This window comes from Pleurodeles waltl, chromosome 3_2 (genome assembly GCF_031143425.1).
Source record: "Pleurodeles waltl isolate 20211129_DDA chromosome 3_2, aPleWal1.hap1.20221129, whole genome shotgun sequence".
Lineage (NCBI taxonomy): Eukaryota > Metazoa > Chordata > Amphibia > Caudata > Salamandridae > Pleurodeles > Pleurodeles waltl.
In genome coordinates this window covers 24,927,152-24,949,311 of record NC_090441.1, presented here as the reverse complement: position 1 = coordinate 24,949,311, position 22,160 = coordinate 24,927,152, and the positions used below count along the sequence as shown (strand labels likewise).

Below are 22,160 nucleotides of genomic sequence, written 5' to 3'. Positions count from 1 at the left end.
AGGCTATGCACCTCATATTTGGGTGGCCCATCCCCGCTGGGATGCCATTGGGCCCCACAGGATCCCCACCGGTTGATCTGCCCCTGGCACTAGTTGGGCTCCTTGGATCCATAGATGGATCTGGACCAGTGCCAGCTGTGCCACCTTGACCTTCCTCGACGACAGTCCCGAGATTGACACTCCTTGTGCCGCCATTCTCATTCTCAGTTCCAACACAGAGGTGGAGGGGCATCCCTTGATTCTGTTGCCAACTGGAGCAATAAGCTCCAGAGGCTGAGCGCTATTCCTATGGGCTGAGACTTGGGAAAGGTTAAAAGGCTCCACTGGACCCTGAAGAATACCAGCATGGACTGGTATGAGGAATTTGCGGACGATAGTGGACTAGACACCTCTCCAGACACTGGCATGGTTTTTACTCCTACCATGGCCTCAGAGGAGGAAAACTATTTTGCTGTGGTGGTGAGAAGGGTAGCTGATGTCCTGGATCTTAGCCTGCTGTCAGTGGCAGTCAAGACTAATGTCTTGACAGATGTGCTTCAGCTGGGAGTAACCCCCTCAGAACCTTTTCTCCTATTTAATGAAGCCCTTATGGGCATCCTGCTGTGGGCCTGGTCCAAGCCCTGCACAGGGGCTCCTGTGAACAGGACAATTGCCTGCCTGCATTTCCCCGCTCTAGAGAGCCCGAGTTTCCTCACTCAACACCCTGCCTCAGAGAGCTTGGTGGTCCAGGCCTCCACTTCCTTTGTAAATCCTGGTGCATTCCCTATCACCCCACCATATAGGGAATCAAAGAGGCTAGACACCTTAGGCAAGAAAATGTTTTCTTCCACCAGCCTAGCACTGTGGTTTGTGCATAACGCGTGCCTTTTGGCTGTTACTCCCATGCACTTTGGGATTCGGTTGAGTAGGTTGCTGCCTGTTGTAGGAAGCTTGCTTTCTATGTAGTGTACTAAAATGAAGTACACTGCGCAGCGAGTCCAGTGGATCTCCAGTTGGTTTTGCAGAGGCAAAAGTAGATAGGACTAATGCTCTATTTTGTGGTAATGTGTGCAAGCAGTTAGGCTTATCAGAGGGTAGTGCTAAGCATTTGTTGTAACCACAGAGGAAATAAATGAGACACACACTCAAAGAATAAATCCAACACCTATTTAGAAAAATAACAATTCTTTTTATGTATGTTTCAAACCCCAGAACTTCGTAATCAAGTGAGTAGACTTTCAAGCATAAATACTTTGCAGTTTCAGAAATACACTCAGTCCAGTTTTCAGTCTCTCTCATTGTTATCCCATGGAGGAAAAACAGTGTTCGGCATACACAGGGTTAACTGCGACTTACAAGGTCGAGCTCAGGGAACAAAGATAAGTACTGGGCACTGATCAGAACCACACCAACAGGTCACACCGTGCAGAATTGGGGCAGCCTGGTGCCGAGGTGTAGTAAGGCATTGGGGGCCCAATGTTCCTCTATGGAAGTTGGACCTCATGACAAGCAGGTTGCAGGCTCTGGCTAGGAAGCCAGTCAGGGACAACAAGCAGGTAAATAGTAGACTAGGGGTGCTCGGGGATGTGGGTGCACCTTTGGTCCTCTTTTTTTTGTGCCCAGGTGCGACGGATTCAGGGCCATCTTTAGGCGTCAGGTTTTCTCGTCCAGGAGCACTCACAGTCAGGGTGTCTGGCATGTTGAGGCTGCAGGTGTCTTCGAGGAGTCCAACAAGGTGGACTCGAGCACTTGGACCCAGGGGACGTCGTTGACACCAGTGACCCTCCTCAGATGGGGTCAGGGGCCCAGGTGCAGTGGTTGCTGGAGGTGTTATGGTTTTGTTCTCGCCACAAGTCTGTGGGAGAGGGGGTCCTGCATGCAGAGGCTGCAGGCATCTTGGGGGAGTACAAGATGGGTGAGATCACAGTGGACTTGGTCTCTGGATTGCTGGGGACCCACATTGGCACTGATGGTTGGCTTAACCTTGGGTCGTGGACGTCTGGTGCATTGGTCACTTCATGTGTTTGGTTTCCAGGGTTCCAGCAGCTGCAGAGTATGTTCTTTGGCATTTCTTGTTACAGAGGAGGTCTGCTGCTTATAGGGAAGACTTGAGTCTTTGTTGAAGGCTGGATGAGTTGTCTTCTTGGGCAAAGTTCTCTGAGGTCAGCAGGCAGTTGGGTATGGTCAGCTGCAGCTTCTTTTCCTCTTCTCTGTCCTCGTCTTTGTAGATCGTCAGGATCTGAGTTCTAGGGTTCAGGGGTGCCACCTAAATACTCTAGGGGTGTTACAGGGAGTGGCAGGCGTTAGCCAATGGGCTGACCACCTTTATGGTGACTACACCCTTCTTATGACCACTTCCAGTGGGAAGTGGGTATAACCCTAGTGGTCTAATTCCTTCCAAACAAGATGATGGAATTTGGAAAGTAGTGTCCACTTCAGCTTGTCCACCTTAGGGTTGGGACTGGCACAAAGTGGGCACACCTCCTAATTTAACTAATGTTCTGTCCTTTGCTGCTGTCAAAAGTGGGATCAGTGGGGTCAGGACAGGGGTGTGGTCTTCTCCGCCATTTGGGGACACCTGGGTCACATTACAAAGGCAATAAGGCCTTTAAAGTGTCCTGCCGTGGAATGTCCATCTTGCCTGGCTGAGGTGGTAACATCTCTGCCCAGTGCAGGCCTTTGTCTCAGGCCCTCGAGAGCACTGGCTGTCAACTTGAGGGGCAAGAAAAGTGTCTGTGGTGGCTGAGCTGATCATGACCAGTTAGTCAGCACACTAGTAGATGGTAAATTTTCTGGGGCCCACGTCTAAGGTGTTCTCTATGTGCATTTGTTAATAAATCCATCACTGGGGTCAGTGAGGGTTTATTATTCTGAGATGTTTGATAACAAACATTCCAGGATTAAGGGTGCGTTGTATCTTTCAGCAGTGGGCAGAGCCCTGGTTAGATCGGTTTGCTAGTGCAGAGAAGGCACAATATCAGCACTTTGGTGCACTGGCGTTTTCAAGGCAGCACTCCCTCTGAGATGCTTTTTGTCGTGAGTGGAACTCATGTCTCCTTTCTGCCCATACCACTCCTGCCCAGAATTCTCAGTAAGATAAAGAATGATCGGGCTCAAGTCATTCTTGTGGCTCTGGACTGGCTCAGAGTTTAATATCCCGAGATGTTGAGTATAGCCATCCGTCTTCCAATCAGGCAGCCTCTTTGGGAGGATCTCCTGTCGCAACAGCAGGGAAGAGTACTTCACCCTAACCAGACAGCACTCCACCTTCGTGCATGGAAGCTGAGTGCAACAGCTGACAGCTTTCGACCTTCCGTCTGAAGTCTGTATTGTTATCTTGCCAGCCATGTCTCTCTCCACCAAGACGGTATACATCTGCCTTGGGGCAGGTTTGTGGCATGATATGCAGAAAAGCAAATTGACCCCCTTTCTGCTCCTCTTTCTCAGGTCATTCTGTTTATTCTTTCCTGTGCTCAACCAAGTTCTGCTTTGGACACTTTAAAGGACTATCTTTCTGCCATCTCAGACTTTCTGCCCTTTCCAAATCAACCATCTCTATTCAAATTCCCTGTTGTGAATAGGTTTTTGAAAGATTGTCAACACGTTTCCACTTTTGTCCTTAATTATGCTTCCGTGTGACCTCAAACTAGTACTCACCTTTCTGATGTGTGCTTCCTTTGAGCCTCTGTGCAGCGGTCCTCTCAGGCTCCTTACCATCATAGGAGCCTTCTTAGTGGCAATAACATCTGCCAGAGGGTCAATGAGCTCCAAGCTTTGTTATTTAAGCCTCAGTGACTGAACATCTTCCCAGACAAGCTGTCTCCTCGCACTAGAGCTTCATTCCTTCCGAAAGTTGTCACTCCTTTTCATGTAGGGCCAGTCCATCACCCTGCCTATCTTTTACGCTTCGCTTCATCTCTCTAAAGAAGGGGAATGACTTGTGTGGACCCAAAAAGAGTATTGCACTTTCACTGCACAAAAGAGTTCTGGGTGGATGACCAGCTCTTTGAGAGGGGTTGACCGAGCGTAGAAGGGGAAGGCTGTGCAGAAATGGACCATCTTACGATGAATCGCGCTTGGCATTAAAATCTGCTACACAGTGGTCCATAAGCAACCCCCTGAAGGTTTGCATGCTCATTCCATCAGATTTAAGGCTGCAACCACTGTATTTGTATGTGGAGTTCTGGACCTGGAGATCTGCCAGGCAGCAGTGAGGGCACACATTCACCAAGTACCACTACCTGGACAGGCAGGTCTGTCTGCACACATTCACCAAGTACCACTGGCTGGACAGTCAGGTCTGTCTGGACAGGCATTTTGATCATTCGGTCCTGCAGTACTTTTTCCTGTGAAACAATTTTGCAGACCCACGTCCAGGGAGGTATTGCTTGGGTACTATGCTAAGTTAAGGAATCTGTGGCAGAAGTCTCTATCAGGTGAACAAGTTACTTACCTTCAATAGCACCTTATCTGGTAGACTCTATCTAGTTGCTGATTTATTACAGACACACCATTCCGACCCACTCTACGAACAGATTTCTAGGTACAGCAATTTTCTCCTTTCACTGCCCTAGTTTTTCTCACCAGTGGGCAATGTTTGTGGCACCACGCTCCTGGCATGGAAAGTCATGAAAAGAAACAAATGTACACTTGGATGGTGCCATTATGGGCACTATGCACATCAGTTCCGGTGCCAATAATGCCATGCAGAGCTGAACGACGCCACCTACCGGCACAGAGGAGTACTGCTCACTGAAAATGTCTGGATCAATTCTGACACTGAGAATAATTCTAAGGTAAGGAATCTGCTGCTAGATGGTCTCTACCAGACAAGGCATTACCGAAGGTAAGTAACTTGTTTGTTAGGATCAATCCTTGGGCCCAATTTATTTTACTGTGGGTCTGTTTTGGTATAGCTATTGAATCTTTCAGGTGCGTCGTTTGGTATTTCTTCACCAAAATGTGCCCATATTGTCCTAGTTCTAAATAAATAGATAAGCTAGAATATTATTAATATAATGTGGATATGAAGGAGGGGTTGTGTTATATTTTCTTATAGTGCTAGTACTGTACCTTGCAGCCAACTCTCATTGTATTCATTAATGCACTCATCCCTCTAAAATACTTCCTCTCTCTCAATGGGCTCTATATATAGGTATGTATGAAGTGCCAAGAATATTTATTTTTATTTTTAGATCCTTCAAAGTATTGCCAACCACGTTCTGTTTACGAAAGAAGAACACATGCGGCCATTCAATGACTTTGTCAGGAATAATGTTGAAGCAGCTCGAAAGTAAGATCGCAATAATTCACTGTTATATTAAGCACATTACCGTAACTGTGTTAAGGCTTTTCATAATTTAATAATGTCTTTAATCTCCGAGAGGATAACCTGTTGGTTGACACAGCTAGGTCTTGGAAGCAGTGAACCAATAACTTTACTAAATAGAAGCCACATTTGCTTCTTTGTATATTATTTCCTAACTGAATATATTTTTCAAATGGATTTTACTTTGTATCTCGCAATACTATAAAGGAACTTCATTATCAAAATTGCAAATAGATTGTAGGCAAACTCCAGTCATGGCACCGTGTGTATAAAAAGCAACACTGTCAATAGTGTGCTAAGTGGTTACTATGTTCCTCTCTCATGAAGGAAATCTAAAAAGGCGCCAGCTGTTGTTTTTCACAATCATTGAGGTTGTACTACAAATTAGTTAATTTATTAAGGGTTCAGAATTGTCATTATAAAGCTTCTATAATTGAGTATCCTAGTGTTTTTGAGCTGCATGGTTTGAATGCTGACATTTGTGCGGGTGACATTCCTCCACACGGCTAAAAGTAATTTGATTTGAAAGTCTTCAGTGAGAATTGAAATCAGTAGTAGTGGTGCTCTGGATACACATGTAAGGGTGCCGGAAAAAGAGGAAGTGACATCAGTGTGCAGATATGGTGTCTATACGTGCTCTGTATCATCATGTTTGAAGGCGGGACACAATTGCGATGAAGGCTTATGGTGCCCCCTGCCTGCAAACACAAGCTATTGCAAGAATGTCTGGATCCAGTGTGGTGTCTGCAGAGATTCCCAAGGTAAGGACTGCTGTTAGAGTATCCACCTAAAAGAGCGGGAAGGTAAGTAATGTATTCTTCTGGTGGATACTTCACCTTCCCAAATTCCCCTCATCACCCTACCTCCTCCCCTCATGAGTTAGCGGCCTTTATGATAAGATCCAAAGGTATTCCAGCATGTTGTGTGCTTTGTCGCATGTCGTTTGTGCCCTCTCTGTTCCTCCGCACATGCCTCGATGCGGCGAAAGAAGTACATTTAACTGACACTGGTTTGCACATAATAATGTAACTCTACCTGTTGATTCCCGGGACATACTGCTAGGGAGATGTTTCCTTACCATTGTGGCACCTGGAGTGATATAAGGTGAGATATCTGGGGAAAGATTATGTATCCACCAGAAATAGTTACCAAACGTCCGTAGTTTGTTTTCTTCTGTCAAAGCTGAAGCTAAATGCAAGCAAAGGATTATGGGCAGACGTTGCTCAAAAAGACTTTGCGGACTCGAAGAGCTTTTTTAAGTAAATTAACCCCTTCATAACACCTCAAGAAATATAAAAAACACTGTATTGCCCCTTTTAACTGAATTATCCATATATCTCAACGTTTTTTCAGATTGCAGAGTCCTTTATTGGCCTTTTCTTTTTGGGCACCAGACATTAGAGATGGCCAAAAAAACACAGCTGCCCTCCAGCACATACAAAACATACTTCATGTAACATTTTGTGAGCAAAAGTGCTAAAGTACAGTGATAAAAAAAAAAATTGGAAGTCATGTCATGTTTACATGTCTATAATTGAATGAATGAATGATTTACTTGGCACAAATAGACAAGTAAAGCTTCACTTTACATATTATAGCAATTAATGCCTCAATCAACTTAGTTTGGATGAATGATTGCTTGCAGAGATCTAGTAAATCAGCAAACGAGTTTGCATAGTAAAATGTGTAATTGCTGGATAGCAATCTGGAATTGAATTGCATACATCCTCTCAGGGAATTTTTCATGGGAAACAAATTGCCCATCATTCAGTTCAAAAATAGGTCGAAGACTCTACAGTTAAGTGAGGTATTGGAACATGCTGCTTTTTCAGTGCTGTATTTGCTTGTTCAACAGATTCTTGCATACATTATGGGAAATAGCAATTATAATCACCTTTCATTTTCCAAAGTTTAAGCAAAGATCTTTTGATCTGCCTTTATTGGTTAGTGTGAAATTTTGTGTATGCCCTGTGCTCCGCCCTTAGGCTATGGATTTTCATGCTTGCTCTGAGCATGCTGCTTTCTTTAGCAAGCATGCTTTGATGCATTCAGCAGAGTTATGTCCTTTTATAGGAAAATGTTTATTAGCATGCGGACAAAAGAGATCTTGTGGGAGTTCACCAGAGAAGAGCAAAAGCTAGGGCAATTGACATCACTGATCTACTCCTACAATGAGTAGTACTTGTAGTTAAGATGTATAACAGTTTCATTACCACCTCTCTCTACAACCGTTCCAGTTTTGAACGCATTATGACTTGGGCCTGTAGAAAGAGAAAACGCTTCTCAGTTTTATTTTAAGAAACTGTCTCTGATCCAGTCTGTGCCACCATTTCCACATACCTGTCCTCTTTCAAAGAGGTGAAAGGCTTTTTAGAGAAGCAGGCTACTGAACCTGTAGCACACCAGCACAATAGAGCTTCTGCACTATATGAACAAGTGTGTGAGCATGAACATGTTCAAAATATGTGCTTTAAGCTTGAGAACATCTCTTGTTGTCCAAGAGATTGTCCATATGTTGGTTTGACTCTGTTATACACCATTTTTCAGATGCTGTTATGTACCTACATTTCTATGCCTCCAGCTATTGTGACTACTCACAACCATCAAGGTGGAAATCCTTCCCATAAAGTACATGTGATTTGTTTTTTTTAATTTGATCTTTAAGTTGATCTGAGGTGCTGTATATTTTTTGTTGTCCATCAGCAGAGCCAAATGCTGGCCAGGAGAGCATGCAGTGTGCATCCCAACCATAGTTGAGGATGCATCTGCCCCCTCATACCAGATTTGGGAGAGACTGGTTGCAGCTAATTACATACACATAGCTTAGGCACAACCTAAATTTAAAGAACAGTTGCAGTCTGTCACACATCTTTGGGTTACACCTTTTGAGGACGTGGTCAGTGTAAGCCCCTTAAGATATGGCTCTCCTTCAGGTGTAGAATCTGTAATATGTGTTGACTTGCTGACTTTCCGACCATCCACTATGTTCCATGCCCTGAAATGTTCTCTAGATGAAAGCACAGAGGTAGGCTTTCTAGACCCCATGGCACCAAGGACTTAGCCAATTTGACAACCTGAATCTGAAAAACAGTTACAATTGAACCATTCCACAACCCTCTGGCACTGTTTTAGAGAGATGTATTTTAGGTAACGATCAATCCCATTAGATATATTACAGGGATAGTTAGTGGAACCATAAACCTTCCTTCATTAAAGAACTACACAGTCAAGAACAGTAGAACACAATGGATATATTGTTTGGTCAATAATAAACGTAACAACTGTGTGCAAATAGCAAATAAATATGCAATTAAAAGAGAAATGGAGTGGGCATTGTCCCACTCCCCTTCCATAGGAGGTAACATGAATTTACTGATTTTTTGTTAATCTGTGTCCTTGCAAAAAAATTGTTCATGAATGATTTAGATGGCACAAAAAATCTTTCTCTGAAGGTGGATCATTTTACCTTTGCACACTCTGGCCAGGCTTAGTGTCAATCATATCTGATAAAGACGTGTAGTTGCAGTGTCCTTACTTCTGAATTTTTTTATTGGCTTTTTTCAATTTTTTTTCTTTTTTTGTAACTCCTGGTTCATTGAGGATGTCATCAAGAAAGACCCGGTTCAAGTCCTGTGGTTCTTGTAACTAGGCGATGTCTGTGACGGATCCGCACTTCGTGTGCCTTTCTTGCCTAGAGCGTGACCATGACCTGAAGTCGTGCTCAGAGTGTCTGGCCATGCATCCAAAGGTTTGAGGGATCGTTCCCTGAAGCTGATGGCGGCCCGAAGCTCAACTCCGCGCAAGTTAAGAGCTCGTCGAGAGGAAGGTCCCTGGATTTGTCGCGCAGTCCTCCATTGTCATCATCACACTCCAGGTCCTCGGGCGTTCAGGTATGTCAAGGCACAGGAAAACTCCAAGAAGTCAAAGCGTTCTTCAACTTCTCCTTGTCTGTCGACTGACGAGACGAGGGAGCATCAGCGCTCAAGGCCTCACTCTGTGGAGCCTGCACCTAGGCTGACTCCGCGCCTCCCTGAGTTTCTGGGAGCCAGAGTGACTCCCGTCCAGCTCAGAGTTCTGTTAGGCCATGCTCCTCATTTTTGGGCAGTCTGACTCCGGTGGAGTTGGAAGGGGCCCCTTTGGATTCCACACTTGTCTTTTTGGCCATGGCGCTGAGGGGCAGCCATAGATTCAGTCCTGGATCCGGACCAACGTTGGTCGTTTCACTGCGACCTTAGCTGATCCCAACAATGATGCTATCGGCTCTGCCCTCGGGTAACGCAATCCCCATTCTTATCCACGACACTGACACGGAGCCTGACGGGCATCATACTATGACTACTCAGGCACTGGCAGGAGCCTTTCCTCCTGTGTTGTATCCTGAACCATTTCTTATGGTCTAGGTTGTGATGAGGAGTAGGGAGTGTCGCTGGACCCTTTAGAATACCAGCTTCAAGACCCTTTGGACTGGTGTACAGACTTGGGTGAGGCCAGCGGACTGGATACTTCTCCAGATACTGGCATGCTTTCTCCCGCTAACGAGGCTACAGAGGAGGGAGCGTCCTATTCTATGGTGGTGAAAAGAGCAGCTGAGGTCCTGGACCTGGAGTTGTCTTTGGTGGCAATCATGACTAACCTCCTGACAGAGGTGCTTCAACCTGGAGCTTCCTCCTCAGAGGTCCTCACAGATGTCCTATTGGGCACCTGGTCCAAGCCCAACACAAGGGCTCCTTTGAACATCACTATTGACCACCGCTATCACCCCGCTTTGAGGGACCCAAGTTTTCTGATGCAACACCCCACCCCTTAGAGCTTGGTTATCCAAGCCTCCAATTCCCCGGGCACATTCCTTTCGGTAACCCCAGATAGGGAATCCAAAAGGCTGGACTCACTTGTGAAGATTTTTTCTTCCACCAGCCTAGCACGGCAGTCCGTGAACATTGCATGCCTTTTGGGCAGTTACTCCCACCACACAATGTGGTATATGGCTGTGCAAGTGCTGCCACAGGTCCCAGAGTATGCCCGGGCTGTACTCTCTCAGGCAGATGCCGATGGGAAAGACGCAGCAAAGTTCACAATCCAGTGCAGACTGGACACTGCTGACTCGCTAGGCAGAGTGGTTTTGTCAACAGTGTCCCTAAGGCGCCATGCCTGGCAGAGGACATGTGGCTTTTCAGGGGATGTCCAGGGTACTTTGATGGACATGTCATTTGATGACACCCACCTCTTAGAAGACAAGGCAGACTCTGCGCTCGAGCGCTTCAAGGAATCTCAAGCCACTTCCAGGGCCTTGGGACTTGTGGAGGCCCCTCTTCCCCCTCAGTCTGCCTTTCGCCCCTTTCGTGGTTATGAGAGGGGTCTCCAACTACGTCCATTTCGGGCCAGCCACCATGCTATTCATGCTGCCCTGCCTCTGCGTGGCCAAGGGTGTTGAATCCACCATCTTCATGGATCAGGGAGCCAGTGGTCTGGCCAGTCTGCCAACCCCACTCTCCCCCGCTCTGTAGCAGCCTCTAAGCCTTCCTGGTCTGATTCCCAACCAAGGGCCAGCTGGAGGCAGGATCAGCTCTCACCTGCTCGCTGGCATTCCATCATGTCAGACAGGTGGGTTTTGCAGATAGTCCGAAGGGGCTACTCACTTCCCTTCAAGACTACCCTTCCATGCATACCACCATCTTTTGATCGGATGATGGAGGATCACTTGGCACTTCTTCAGGAGCAAGTTACGGCTCTATGCCAAGGGAGCCATAGAGAGGGTTCCTGTACTAGAAGTAGGTTGTGATTGTTTTTCCCGTCCTTGTCCTAGACCTTCGATCCCTCAATTCATATGCCCACTCTGGCTCAGGTTGTATCTGTCCTGGACCCAGGAGACTAGACGGTAGCTTTAGACTTGCAGGACACCTATTTCCATATTCCCATCCTGCCTACCCACAGATGTTACTTGTGGTTCACGGTAGATCACGAGCACTTTCGGTTCATTGTGCTCCCTTTTGCCCTTACCAGCACCCCTCGGTGTTCACCAAGGTGATGGTGGTGGTTGCAGCTCATTTGCTCAGATGAGGGGTTTCAGTCTTCCCCCATCTCAATGACTGGCTGTTGAAGGCAGGCTCACCCCAGGCTGTTGCCTCCCACGTCCAGACCAGGGCAGATCTCCTGCATTTGTTGGGGTTCATTATGAACGTGCCAAAGTAACACCTGACACCCTCTCAAACGCTCCCTTTCATCAGAGCTGTTCTGGACACAGTGCAGTTTCATCTTATTTTCCGGAGTGGCGAGTCCAGGATATTCAGGCTTTGATACCGAGGTTTCAGCCTCTATCCCGGATTTCGGTGAGAATGACTCTGAGGTTGCTGGGCATCATGGCCTCCTGCTAGTGACACATACCAGAGGGCATATGTGGGCTCTGAATTGGGATCTGAAGTTCAGTGAGTGCTGCATCAGGGAAATCTCTCCTACATGGTTCAGATCTCGGAGGGAACTGCGCTAGATCTGCAGTGGTGGTTAACAAACTGATATTGAGTCATAGGTGGATCCCTCTCCCTTCCCCAACTAGATCTAACAGTGGTGACAGGCTCATCACTCCTGGGTTGGGGCGACCATCTGGGAGAAGTGGAGATCAGAGGCATCTGGTCTTGGGCTGAATCCGGACTGCACATCAACCTGTTGGAGATCCGTGCGATCTGGCTAGCATTGAAGGCATTCCTTCCCTCTATCAAGGCGAAGATGGTGCAGGGGTTTATGGACAACACCACCGCCATGTGGTACTGTAGCAAGCAGGGCTGAGTGGGGTAATGGACCCTTTGTCAAGAGGCTCTGTGCCTCTGGACATGGCTAGAACAGCAGGGCATATCCCTAGTGGCTGAGCATCTGGTGTGCTGTCTGAAAGCCAGAGCAGACACACTCAGCTGAAAATGCCTAGTGGATCATGAATGCCATCTCCATCCAGAGATGGCGCAAGGTCTCTTTCAGCTGAGGGAAGAGCCTTGGTTATAAATGTCCGTCTCCGCAGAGAACACGCAATGTCAGCTGTTTTGCGTGTTGGCATCTCTAATGTGGCAATCGATCAGAGACACTTTTTATCTTGAGTGTGAACTCAGGGATCCTTTACGCCTTTACGCCCATACGACTTCTGCCTATAGTTGCCAAGAAGATCAAAAACTACCGGGCCCAAGTAATTTTTTGTGGCTCCGGACTGGCCACAGAGTGTCTGGTATCCCAAGCTGTTGAGCATGTGAATCGATCCTCAGATCAAACTGCCCCTTCTGGAGGATGTTCTGTTGCAGCAGCATGGGAGGGTTCTGTACCCGAACTTGTCAACTATCCGCCTTCTTGCGTGGAGCTGGAGCAGCGACAGCTGGCGGCTTGTGACCTTCCTCCCGAAGTCTGTAACATAATCTTGGCAGCCAGGCACCCCTCCACCAAAATGGTATATGCCTGTCGTCGAAGATATTAGCGGCGGCATGGTTCAGAGACAAGTCTGTTGACCCCTCTCTGAGGTCCTGCTGTTTATCTTTTCTCTAGCCCAGCAGGGCTCTGCTATGAGCACTCAAAGGTTGTTTCTGCATTTTTGAGGTTGCCTGATCATCCTTCTTTGTTTAAGTCTCCTATTGTTAATAGGTTCCTTGAAGATCTTACAAATCTCTTTCCTCCTTTCCCATTCATTACGTCCTAATGGGATTTGAATTTGGTTTTGACCTTTCAGATGTGCGCTTCTGTTTGACCTTTCTACAATTGCCCTCTCAGGTTTCTCACTCTGAAAACAGCCTTCCTTGTGGCTGTTAAGTCTGCTTGCAGGGTGAGTGAGCTGCAGGCATTGTCATCTAAACTGCTGTACCTTTCCATCTATCCTGACAAAGTGGTGCTTTGCACTAGGGCCTTCTTTCTGCTAAAAGTGGTTACACCCTTTCATTTAGGCCAATCCATCACCTTGCCTACTTGTTACACCCCCCTACATCCTTCTATGGAAGAGGAGAGATTCCGTGCCTGGACCCAAAAAGAGTAATGGTGTTCTACCTTGATTATACAAAAGAGTTCCGGGTGGATAATCAACTCTTTGTTGGTTATGTTGGTGCGAAGAAAGGTCGTTCAGTACAGAAGCAAACCATCTCCGGTAATGGACAGCTCGCACTGTTGGCCAAGGTGACCTAATTTCAAACCTGGCCTAAGTTTTATTAGACAAATACAATTTTTACATGAGACTTCAAAAATATTGTGTATCTTTAGAATAATTTCTGATTGCTTTAAGAAGTTATTCCACTAGAGAAAAAATAAATCAGAGACCCTCTGGGTATTGGGGGAATGTATTCTAGCTGACGTTATCACTATGGCAAAAGCTATTGAGCAGTTAGAAACTTGGGTAAGGGATGTAATTGAGGATAAGGCTGAGAAGAAAATTAATGAAATTTGTGTAGTTAATAATAAAAACACTGAACCTGTACAAGAAAGGTATAGCAAAGCTAAATTACTCAGTTATTGGTGCAGATGTTTTTTGTGGCTACGTTCATAGTTTTCCTGGTCAAGGTAAAGATCGTAAATCACATACCAGAAATTGACTTTTTGAGAAAGTGTGCAGGGATGGAAAGAGAGCTACGAAAACGACAGTTTGCCAGAGTTCTGCAGACGTTGATTTTGACTATGGCAAGAAAACCAACAAAACCTAAAAGCATGAATTTGATAGTGAGAACTGTCATAAAAGTGAACTTACTAGTGTCCCAGTCTGCTCCATAGGTCTCCTTGGTGCAAAATTGAAAGTTGTGGTAAATTCCATATTTGTTCGATCATTGAGTTAAGGGGGAACAAGCTTGATAGTTAACAAAATTGAACATTTACAACAGCCAGATGAAAGAGCATTGTCTTTTGAAAGGGAAAAGATTGATTCCAGGGAGTGTTTTGGAGACAGTCTTATATCCAAGGGTCGATCAGCTTAGGTAAAAAATTATGGCATGTAAAGGTGTCTGTGTTGAGTTTGAAAGCCAAAAAGACTACAGAAGATTGTTATTAAACCACGTACACCTGATTCTGTTCTTATATTGCAAGATCCTGACATGACAACCCAAATCTTCAAATGATTTGCCAGTATTTTCAACAACAAAATGAGAAAGCTGTATGGGTTTCCTCGCAAAATAAATTCTAATAATGGATTGAGTCCTGTGAAGCAAGAAGTAGAGGGGTTTTCTATAAATGCCAGAAATGGGTACTTAAGGAACTCGTTTAAAACAAGAATTCATACCAGAAACTGAATTATTTGAGTGGGTTTCACTCATAATCCTGGGCAAAAATAAAAGCTACTTCTCCATGTTGCTTGGCGAGACCTTAATGCATGAATCTTCATTGACAGTCACCCCCTTCCAAAGATCAGTAAATTGGTTACAGTGCTGAATGGTGTTTTTGTTTTTCCAAACTCCACCTTGAAACTGCTTACCATCATATAAAACGTGCATCATAATTAAAAAATCTGACTGTCTTCATTAGCCCTTTTTGTACATTCCAGGACAAACAGATGCTGTTTGGACTCAGTTTTTCAGAGGACAATGTCCCATTTGTTCAAAGACATAGAGAACTGCTTAAGTGCTTCCAACATGACATTTTAGTTTTCTCCAAAGATTAGGCATCTCATTAGGGGAGTGCATTTTGAAGTTGTTTGCTTCACACTGTCTGCTAACTGATGGGTTTATGTGCTGAAAAGTGCTTGTTGCTTTAAAATAAAGGGTAACTATCTTGGGAATTGCACCTCGACCAAAGGAATAGTGTCCAAAGAGAAACTGGTGGAAGCTATTAAAAGTGCTACTGAACCAGACTCCAAAGACAAGCTACAACGATACTGAGGCACTCGTTGGTCTAATATCAGTTATCAACAATACTTTCAACAATTTCTTCAATATCACATTCTGTCCAAAGACAAGCTGTTATCCTTTGCTGGGCTTTGTTACTCTAGCAACTGTGTTCAGAATTCTGCAAGTCCATGAAACCTTTAAGGAAGCTGTTGAGGAAGGGACAAGAATTTCTATGTAGATAAGATCAGTGATAGGCATTTGAATTAGTCTAGGCTGAGGTTATTTGGACTTCAACCTTGATGTCATTTTGTGTGAACAAATCTTGCATCATCACTGTAGACACAAGTGACCATGACTTGTAGGTCACTTTCGACTTCTGAACCTTGAAGGACTGAAATGGGAGCTATGCAGTAATTAAACATGCTTGCGTGTTGGCTGTCAAATATTTTACACATTACATCTGGGGAAATGTGTTTGTATGGAAAACAACTCACAAACTCCTGGTCAACATCTTGTTGCAAGGTAGGGTGCTCTGTGTACTCTGTAGGCGTATGGCATGCCTGTGTTCGAAATTGCAAGAGTACTGTTAGCATGTAGTAATGTAACAATCATCATGATTATTAGAATCAAGAGGTGAATTTGGTGGCAAGTGTTTAACAACATTTATCTCTTGCTGGCAGTGCTATAACAGAATAGCTGATGCCAAAGACAAACTCTCAGTTCTGTTGGAAAGTTTACCAACGAAGGTTGGCCTTCCTTCAGAAACCTTTGTCCATGTCTATTCAGATTTGAGTGTGAATTATTTCTATGAGGAGACAAATGTGTCCCACCTGAGGGTGTTTACCTAAAGGTGGCCATCAATCTCTCTTGCGTATGTTTACGTTTTAAAATGTGCTCAGTCGTTACTTTTTGACCATTTAAGAATGTGTGACATGCTCCAGGACTGAAAGCTTTACCCATGCATCCACGTGAATGGCCCCACACCCTTGTAAATAAAGAAGGCATCGCAGAAGTTTAGGTTACTGCTGAGTGTGTTCAATTCCCAGCTAACAAAATGTAAAAATGTTTATCCTGTGATATCATCAAACATGCAACCACTGCCTTGTAGGATCCCCAAAGTAATGGGCAACTGGAGCATTTTAAATGCTATCCCAAAGACCCCATTTTGATAGCTTCACAGTGCAGATAAGTGTCACTCCCCACTGTACCTTGGGAATCTGTTTTTGCCTACGTAAAGGCTGAGTTACCACCTCTAAAATATGCTTTCCGTGGTTGAGGAAACTTAGGTGTTGGGCTCACATTGAAGGGAATGGAGAACATCACAGATGTATTGAGACAAACTGTCAAGGTCCAAAACTCACTACGACTTGGAACGTATGTTAGACGTTCCCTGTATAGAGGTGGAAGACTGAGTCAAATTTTGGCCTCCTTGTTTATGTTCCAAAGTGGGCTCCAAAGTTTCTAGACCTTAGAAAGTGGTGCATTTTTTTTTTAAAGTAATCTGATTAATGAAGAATCCTTTCTTAGATCAACCAGGCTTCTTGCTGTGGATGCTGCAGCGGATGTACCCTAGCTGTAGCATTTTCTCATCATCATTGCCAGTGGCAGATTAATTCTAGCATTCCATCCATCTCTTTGTTTTTGCATTTGCTGCCCTAAGTGTGCTGGGTATGCCCATATGTGGGTCCCGGGCTCACTGTGCGACTGGAGCCAAGCTATACCTGACTGAAGAGAGCCCTAAGTAGGGCGAAACTGGTCCTAGATTGTTTGTGTTTTGATTGAGGGAGGGCCTGGCAGTTCGGGCTGGACCAAACTGAGTCGGAGTCCAAACTGAGGTGGCATGGGGGGCAAAAGAATGATGGATTGGTTTGCGGCCCCAACCTATTGCCAGTGGTTGGAATTAATTAAAGCATTCTATCCATCACCTTGTTGTTTTTGCATTTGCTGTCCTAAGTATGCCGGATATGCCCAGACATGGGTCCTGGGCTCACTGTGCCACTGGAACCGAGCTCTACCTGACTGAAGAGCCCTAGCTAGGGCGAAACCAGTCCTAGGTTGCTTGTGTTGCGGGTCAGGGAGGGCCTGGCAGTTCGGTCTGGACTGTTCCCATGAGGAGCAGGGTCAAGACTGATTTGCACATAGTCCATATGGGTCCAAACTGAGGTGGCATGGTGGGCAAAAAAACGATGAGTTTGGGATACAGCCCAAGTGATTGCCAGTGGCTGAGATTAATTTAAGCATTCCATCTATCATCTTGTTTTTGCATGTTCACATCACACCTTTGAATGAGGTCGAAGGAAGTTCTGGAGATGAAATCAATGGGCTTGTACCAGAAAATTCTGAACAAGTTGGAAACGTCAATATTGTGAAAATTACTGTTATTAACACAGAGAAATACATTGCCAGTGTACAAAAAACTCCTTGGTTAAGTTCTTCGGGATTAGTTTTCCCCTCTGTTATGGAGGAAATGTGTGTTATGTCTTCTTTGTTATAATTTATTACAGTTTCCTAATTGGTTGTACCATCCACTGTATACTGTGTTCCCCCTTAATGTCACAACTTTGTTTCCCTGTTTTGCCTCAGTAGCACCTGGAATTAGATTAGAATTTTCAAGATATGGATTCTAGCGGTGGTTGAAAGTGGGACAAAGTTAACACTGGCTACAGCAGAAACTGTTAATGTGTTAATATTTACTATATAATAAACTGTTCCTTCACCTTGTGGGTGCATTCTTCATAACAGCTGGCTTTCCAGGTATTTGATCAAGTCGACTGAAGAGCTTGCGTTGTCAAACTTGCCCTAACTGGGAATCACTATTATTTTGGATTAACCATCTGTTGCCTCCTGCTAAGTTGAGGAATACTTTGATTTGCTCTTCTTAGATTTGCTGCCATCACCCTTTTTTGTTGTGAGAGCATTACTTGTGTCTATGTCTAAATTGTCACATGCAGATGCATCTTTCTTTTGCTGTGATGTAAAACCACCCTGAAATTGACAGAGTGGAGCATCAGAGCTACAAGGTCCCCTAATTGAATCTTTGCTGAGATACCCACACTGATGCTGACTTCTTTCTTGGGCCCATCCCAAACCGCTATTGAAGCTCGTCCAGGTGCCTACTCCAGGTTGAATGTTCTTCCATACCTGCACAGACCTGGAGTCTGCCAGTACCGATTACGGGGATCTAATTGCAACACTGGTTTCTGACCTCCAAGCCATCATCGGCCCATACCAGGCCCATGTCACGCTATGAAGTAACTATAGAGAAACCAGTGATTGCAAGATCAGAACTTCACCCTCTTTTCCAAAATAAATACTATCAACTTTGGAGCAAACCTGACGTCCCTCATGACATAGATGATAAGGAGGAGTGCAATTTGGTGTCTCCTCATTGCATCAATGAATGGCTGTACTAATACTTACACAATTGCCAATGGTCTATAAACAGAGCTGAACTCACGACCTGGTCCGCCAACATAAGAAAGTGCTTGTTATGCTGTAGTGATACTAGGAGCAGAAGAAGTGTTAGATTCACAGTTAAATACTTGGCATTCTTGGCCCCCGCCAGACAATTCCAGCAGCAGTATTGGAATGTTAGGCACTATTCCAAGGATTTAGCATAGCAGCAATGTAATCCATTTCAGCCAATGCAACAGCAAACTTAGCCTTTTTCGAGGCAGAGGACCCTGGTCTTTCACTTCTGAAGGTGCAGTAAACCTCCAACACTTCCTCCCCTGCTTCAGCAGTCCCTAAACCCCTTTGATTTGTTCTCCAAGGCCCACGATCAGTAGCGGGGGGCAAGAAGCTGTATTTCCTCCCTTGCTGGAAATTCATCACATCACACCAATAAGGCTACCCGCTTCATTTCTTCACTACCTACTGTTCTCTACACGCCTGGACAAATTTTGTCAGACCCCACCTTCACCTTAATGCTGTAAGTCAAGGGCGCCGTCAAATGGGTGCTGGATTCTGTGAGGGGGCGAGGGATGCTACTTCCTTGTAATGAAGGAGGATCGAGTCCTCAGGCCTATGTTGGACCTCTGGTCATTGAACGACTTTCTGAGAAAGAACAAATTAAAAATGCTGACTCTGGCTCAGATGCTCTTTGCTCTTGATCCTGAAATCTGGATGGTATCCTGGGACTTGCAGGATATGTATTTTCATATACCCATCCTTCAGTCCCGCAAATGCTTCCTATGGCTCACAGTGGGGTTAGAACACTTCTGATATGAGCTGCTGCGCTTGAACCTGCCCTCAGGCGTTCATGAAACCGAACATGAGCTGCACTGTCTTCAGAGTTTGGACATGTATGAATTCTCATACCTAGACAATTGGTGGGTTCTCTGCAATCAGTCCAGCTGATGGCCACCATCTTGACCTCCTAGGGGTTTTTCATCAATGAGCTGCTGAAATCCCACCTAAGCATTATGCAGCAGATTCTCTTCATAGGGGCTATCCTGGATACAGAGACATTCAAGGCCTTTCCACTGCCTTAGTGAGTCTGGGGATGTTCAAGATATAATCCCAATGTTTTGGGCTCAGTCCTGGGTCTTGTGATGATGGTTCTGAGAATTCTTGAGCTTCTGGCCTTGTGCGTCTGCTCTGCCCTGTTCGTCAAATGGCACATGTGGACCTGCAATGGAACCTTCAGTCTGGTGGCAGGTGGAGATCAGGCCTGCTGTCCAAAAGAGAGCTGCTCCACATCACCCTTGTGAAGCATTGGCAATACCCCTGGCCCTGAAAATCTTTGTACCGACCTTAATAGGAAGGCTGGTACAGTCCCAAAGGTCAACACAACCGCCATGTGCTCAAATCATCCCTCAAAATTATAGGGGATGGGTGAAGGCTAAGGTAGCCGAAATGGAGTCATTATTAAGGAGTTCGAAGTTCATATTAAGTTGAGACTTGGAGGCTGGTACTTTAGGCTCACATTTGTTGCTTTTAGAGATGGCAAACAAGGCAGTCCTCAAAAAATGTAGTGGGTTGACAAGATGCCTTCCTGACCCTTGATTTTCTTTGGAACTGGAAGCAATAAGGAAACACTATAAACATCTGGAAAGGCCGCAGAGACTGCATTATTTGCAGGAGGATGAGGAGATGTGTAGGCCGGCATTGAAGCATTATCACTGATTGATAAAACAGGCTCACACCACTTTTTTCTTGAACTGACACTCTGCAGGTAATAGCCCACGTGAAGTCCTCAATACAGTTGTTTTCTCCAACCTACATCCTTCTCTCAGCCTATTGCAGCATCAGCCACACTGTGTAAGGCTCTCAAGTTTGTTCAAGGAGAAGACTGTCAAAATTGTGGCCAATAAAAAGCTAAACGGGGCTTCGCTTGACATCAAGATCACATCTATGAGTGACGTGTAGCCGATCATGGGTAAGCTGTGCAAATTTTCTCAGATTTCTCTCCAAGGGTCTGAAAAAGAAATTCTAACATGCAAGTCTGGCTCACCAGAGGATTCTTATCCTCCCCAGATTCTGGCTGCTGTGGTTGAATCCATTAACCCCATTTGAAAATATTTATTCAACCTTTCAGTTCAACCAGGTAGGATCCCATCTTGCTGGAAAGTGGCTAAACTGATTCCATTGTTCTAGAAGCCATTGCATGGCAGAACACAGTTGACTAAAATTAGGCCTATTTTGTTAATTCCTGCTATCTCTCAGATGCTTGCTGGGCTAATTAATGCACAGATATCCTTGTACTTATAAAGGCATAGACTTATTAACCCTTAGAAATCTGGGTTTATATGGAGACTGCACTGGTGGAAGTGACAGATTCAATTAAATTGGCACTGGATAGGGATAAAATTATCGTGCTGGTCCTGTTCAATTTATCAATAGCATTCAATACTGTTTCCAACTGCCTCCTGCTACAGCATCTAGAAGACATTGATGTAGTTGTCTCTGCTTTGGCATGGTTCTGCTCATTTCTGAAGAATCCCAGTCAAGATGTTTGGCTGGCCCCATATTCCTCAGAAGCAAAAACCTTAAATGCATCGTGCCATAGAGCTTTGCTTTGATCCCTGGTTTACCTATATAGCTCCTCTAGCCTCTCATTAGTGGAATCCTTAGGAGTCCATATTATATCTTACGTAGGTGGTACTCCACTCTTTCTTTTAATGGACAAGGATACCTCTGAGTCCTGCAAAGCCTTTAAGAACTGTTTGACCACTGTTTTTAAGTGGATGAGGGCCTGAAATCTTCAGTGTAACACTAGAATAACAGAATTCCTGCTATTTTGGTCTTCTGCATGGAATTGGGACCAGAAATGCTAACCCGAGTGGGCCGACTCTCTTCCATCTGCCACTGTGTCACATAATCTAGGGGTTAAGTTTGATTCTAACCTCTCCTTATGCTTGTTGTCTACTGTAGTTTGGGTTATGTTTGCCTTTTTAAGATCGTTAACTTTTTTGAGACTGCTTCCTTTCCAGGCAAATAGGGCAGAAATCCTTGCTGTAATCACATTGTGCATAGATTATTCTAATATCCTATAGCTAGGTCTGCCTGATTATCTGCTCAAGAGATTGCAGATTGTTCAGAAATCAGCAGTTAAACTACACTTAAAACTAGTCTTAGCTCACAGAGTGTTGTATGGCACAGGCCCCCACTATCTTTTGATGAGGCTACAGCATTATCATCCATCTAGAGCCCTTTGTTCGTCTGATGTCAATGTACAATCGGTGCCAAGGAACAGACGAAAAAAGTGCGGAGGGGCGTCTTTTTTTCTTGCAACTCAAGCGTGGAACCAACTGCTGCTCCGTTACCCCAAGATCAGGGGAAACAAACTTTAGGAAAGTTGTGCAAACTTGCTTATTTGATCAAGTTTTTCAGCGCTTTACTCCGTGGATGGGATGAATTATTGCAGTTTATTTAGCACCGGAACAATCTGAGTAGCTGTTGTACTTTATAAATTCTTGATTGATTGATTGATACGGCGCTGCAGCTAGCAGGGTTGGGTCCTAGATCTTTGCCAGGAGGCTTTGTGTCGCTAAAGGTGGCTGGACCATCAGAAGATCTTTTTGGTAGCCACCCACCAGAATACCAGAGGAGACAAGCTCAGCAGACAGAGGCTGGCAGAC

At 45.0% G+C, this 22,160-nt stretch overlaps 1 protein-coding gene across 8 annotated transcripts in view; it reads left to right on the top strand.

Moving 5' to 3' along the window:
* The window catches only part of NF1 (neurofibromin 1), a 1,379,374-nt gene that overhangs the window by 763,154 nt on the left and 594,060 nt on the right, over positions 1-22,160 (top strand). For all 8 annotated transcript variants that reach the window (XM_069226659.1, XM_069226655.1, XM_069226657.1 and 5 more), the window contains one exon: positions 5,175-5,272. In XM_069226659.1, the coding sequence (XP_069082760.1) occupies positions 5,175-5,272 (98 nt within the window). The remainder of the gene's footprint in view (positions 1-5,174; positions 5,273-22,160) is intronic.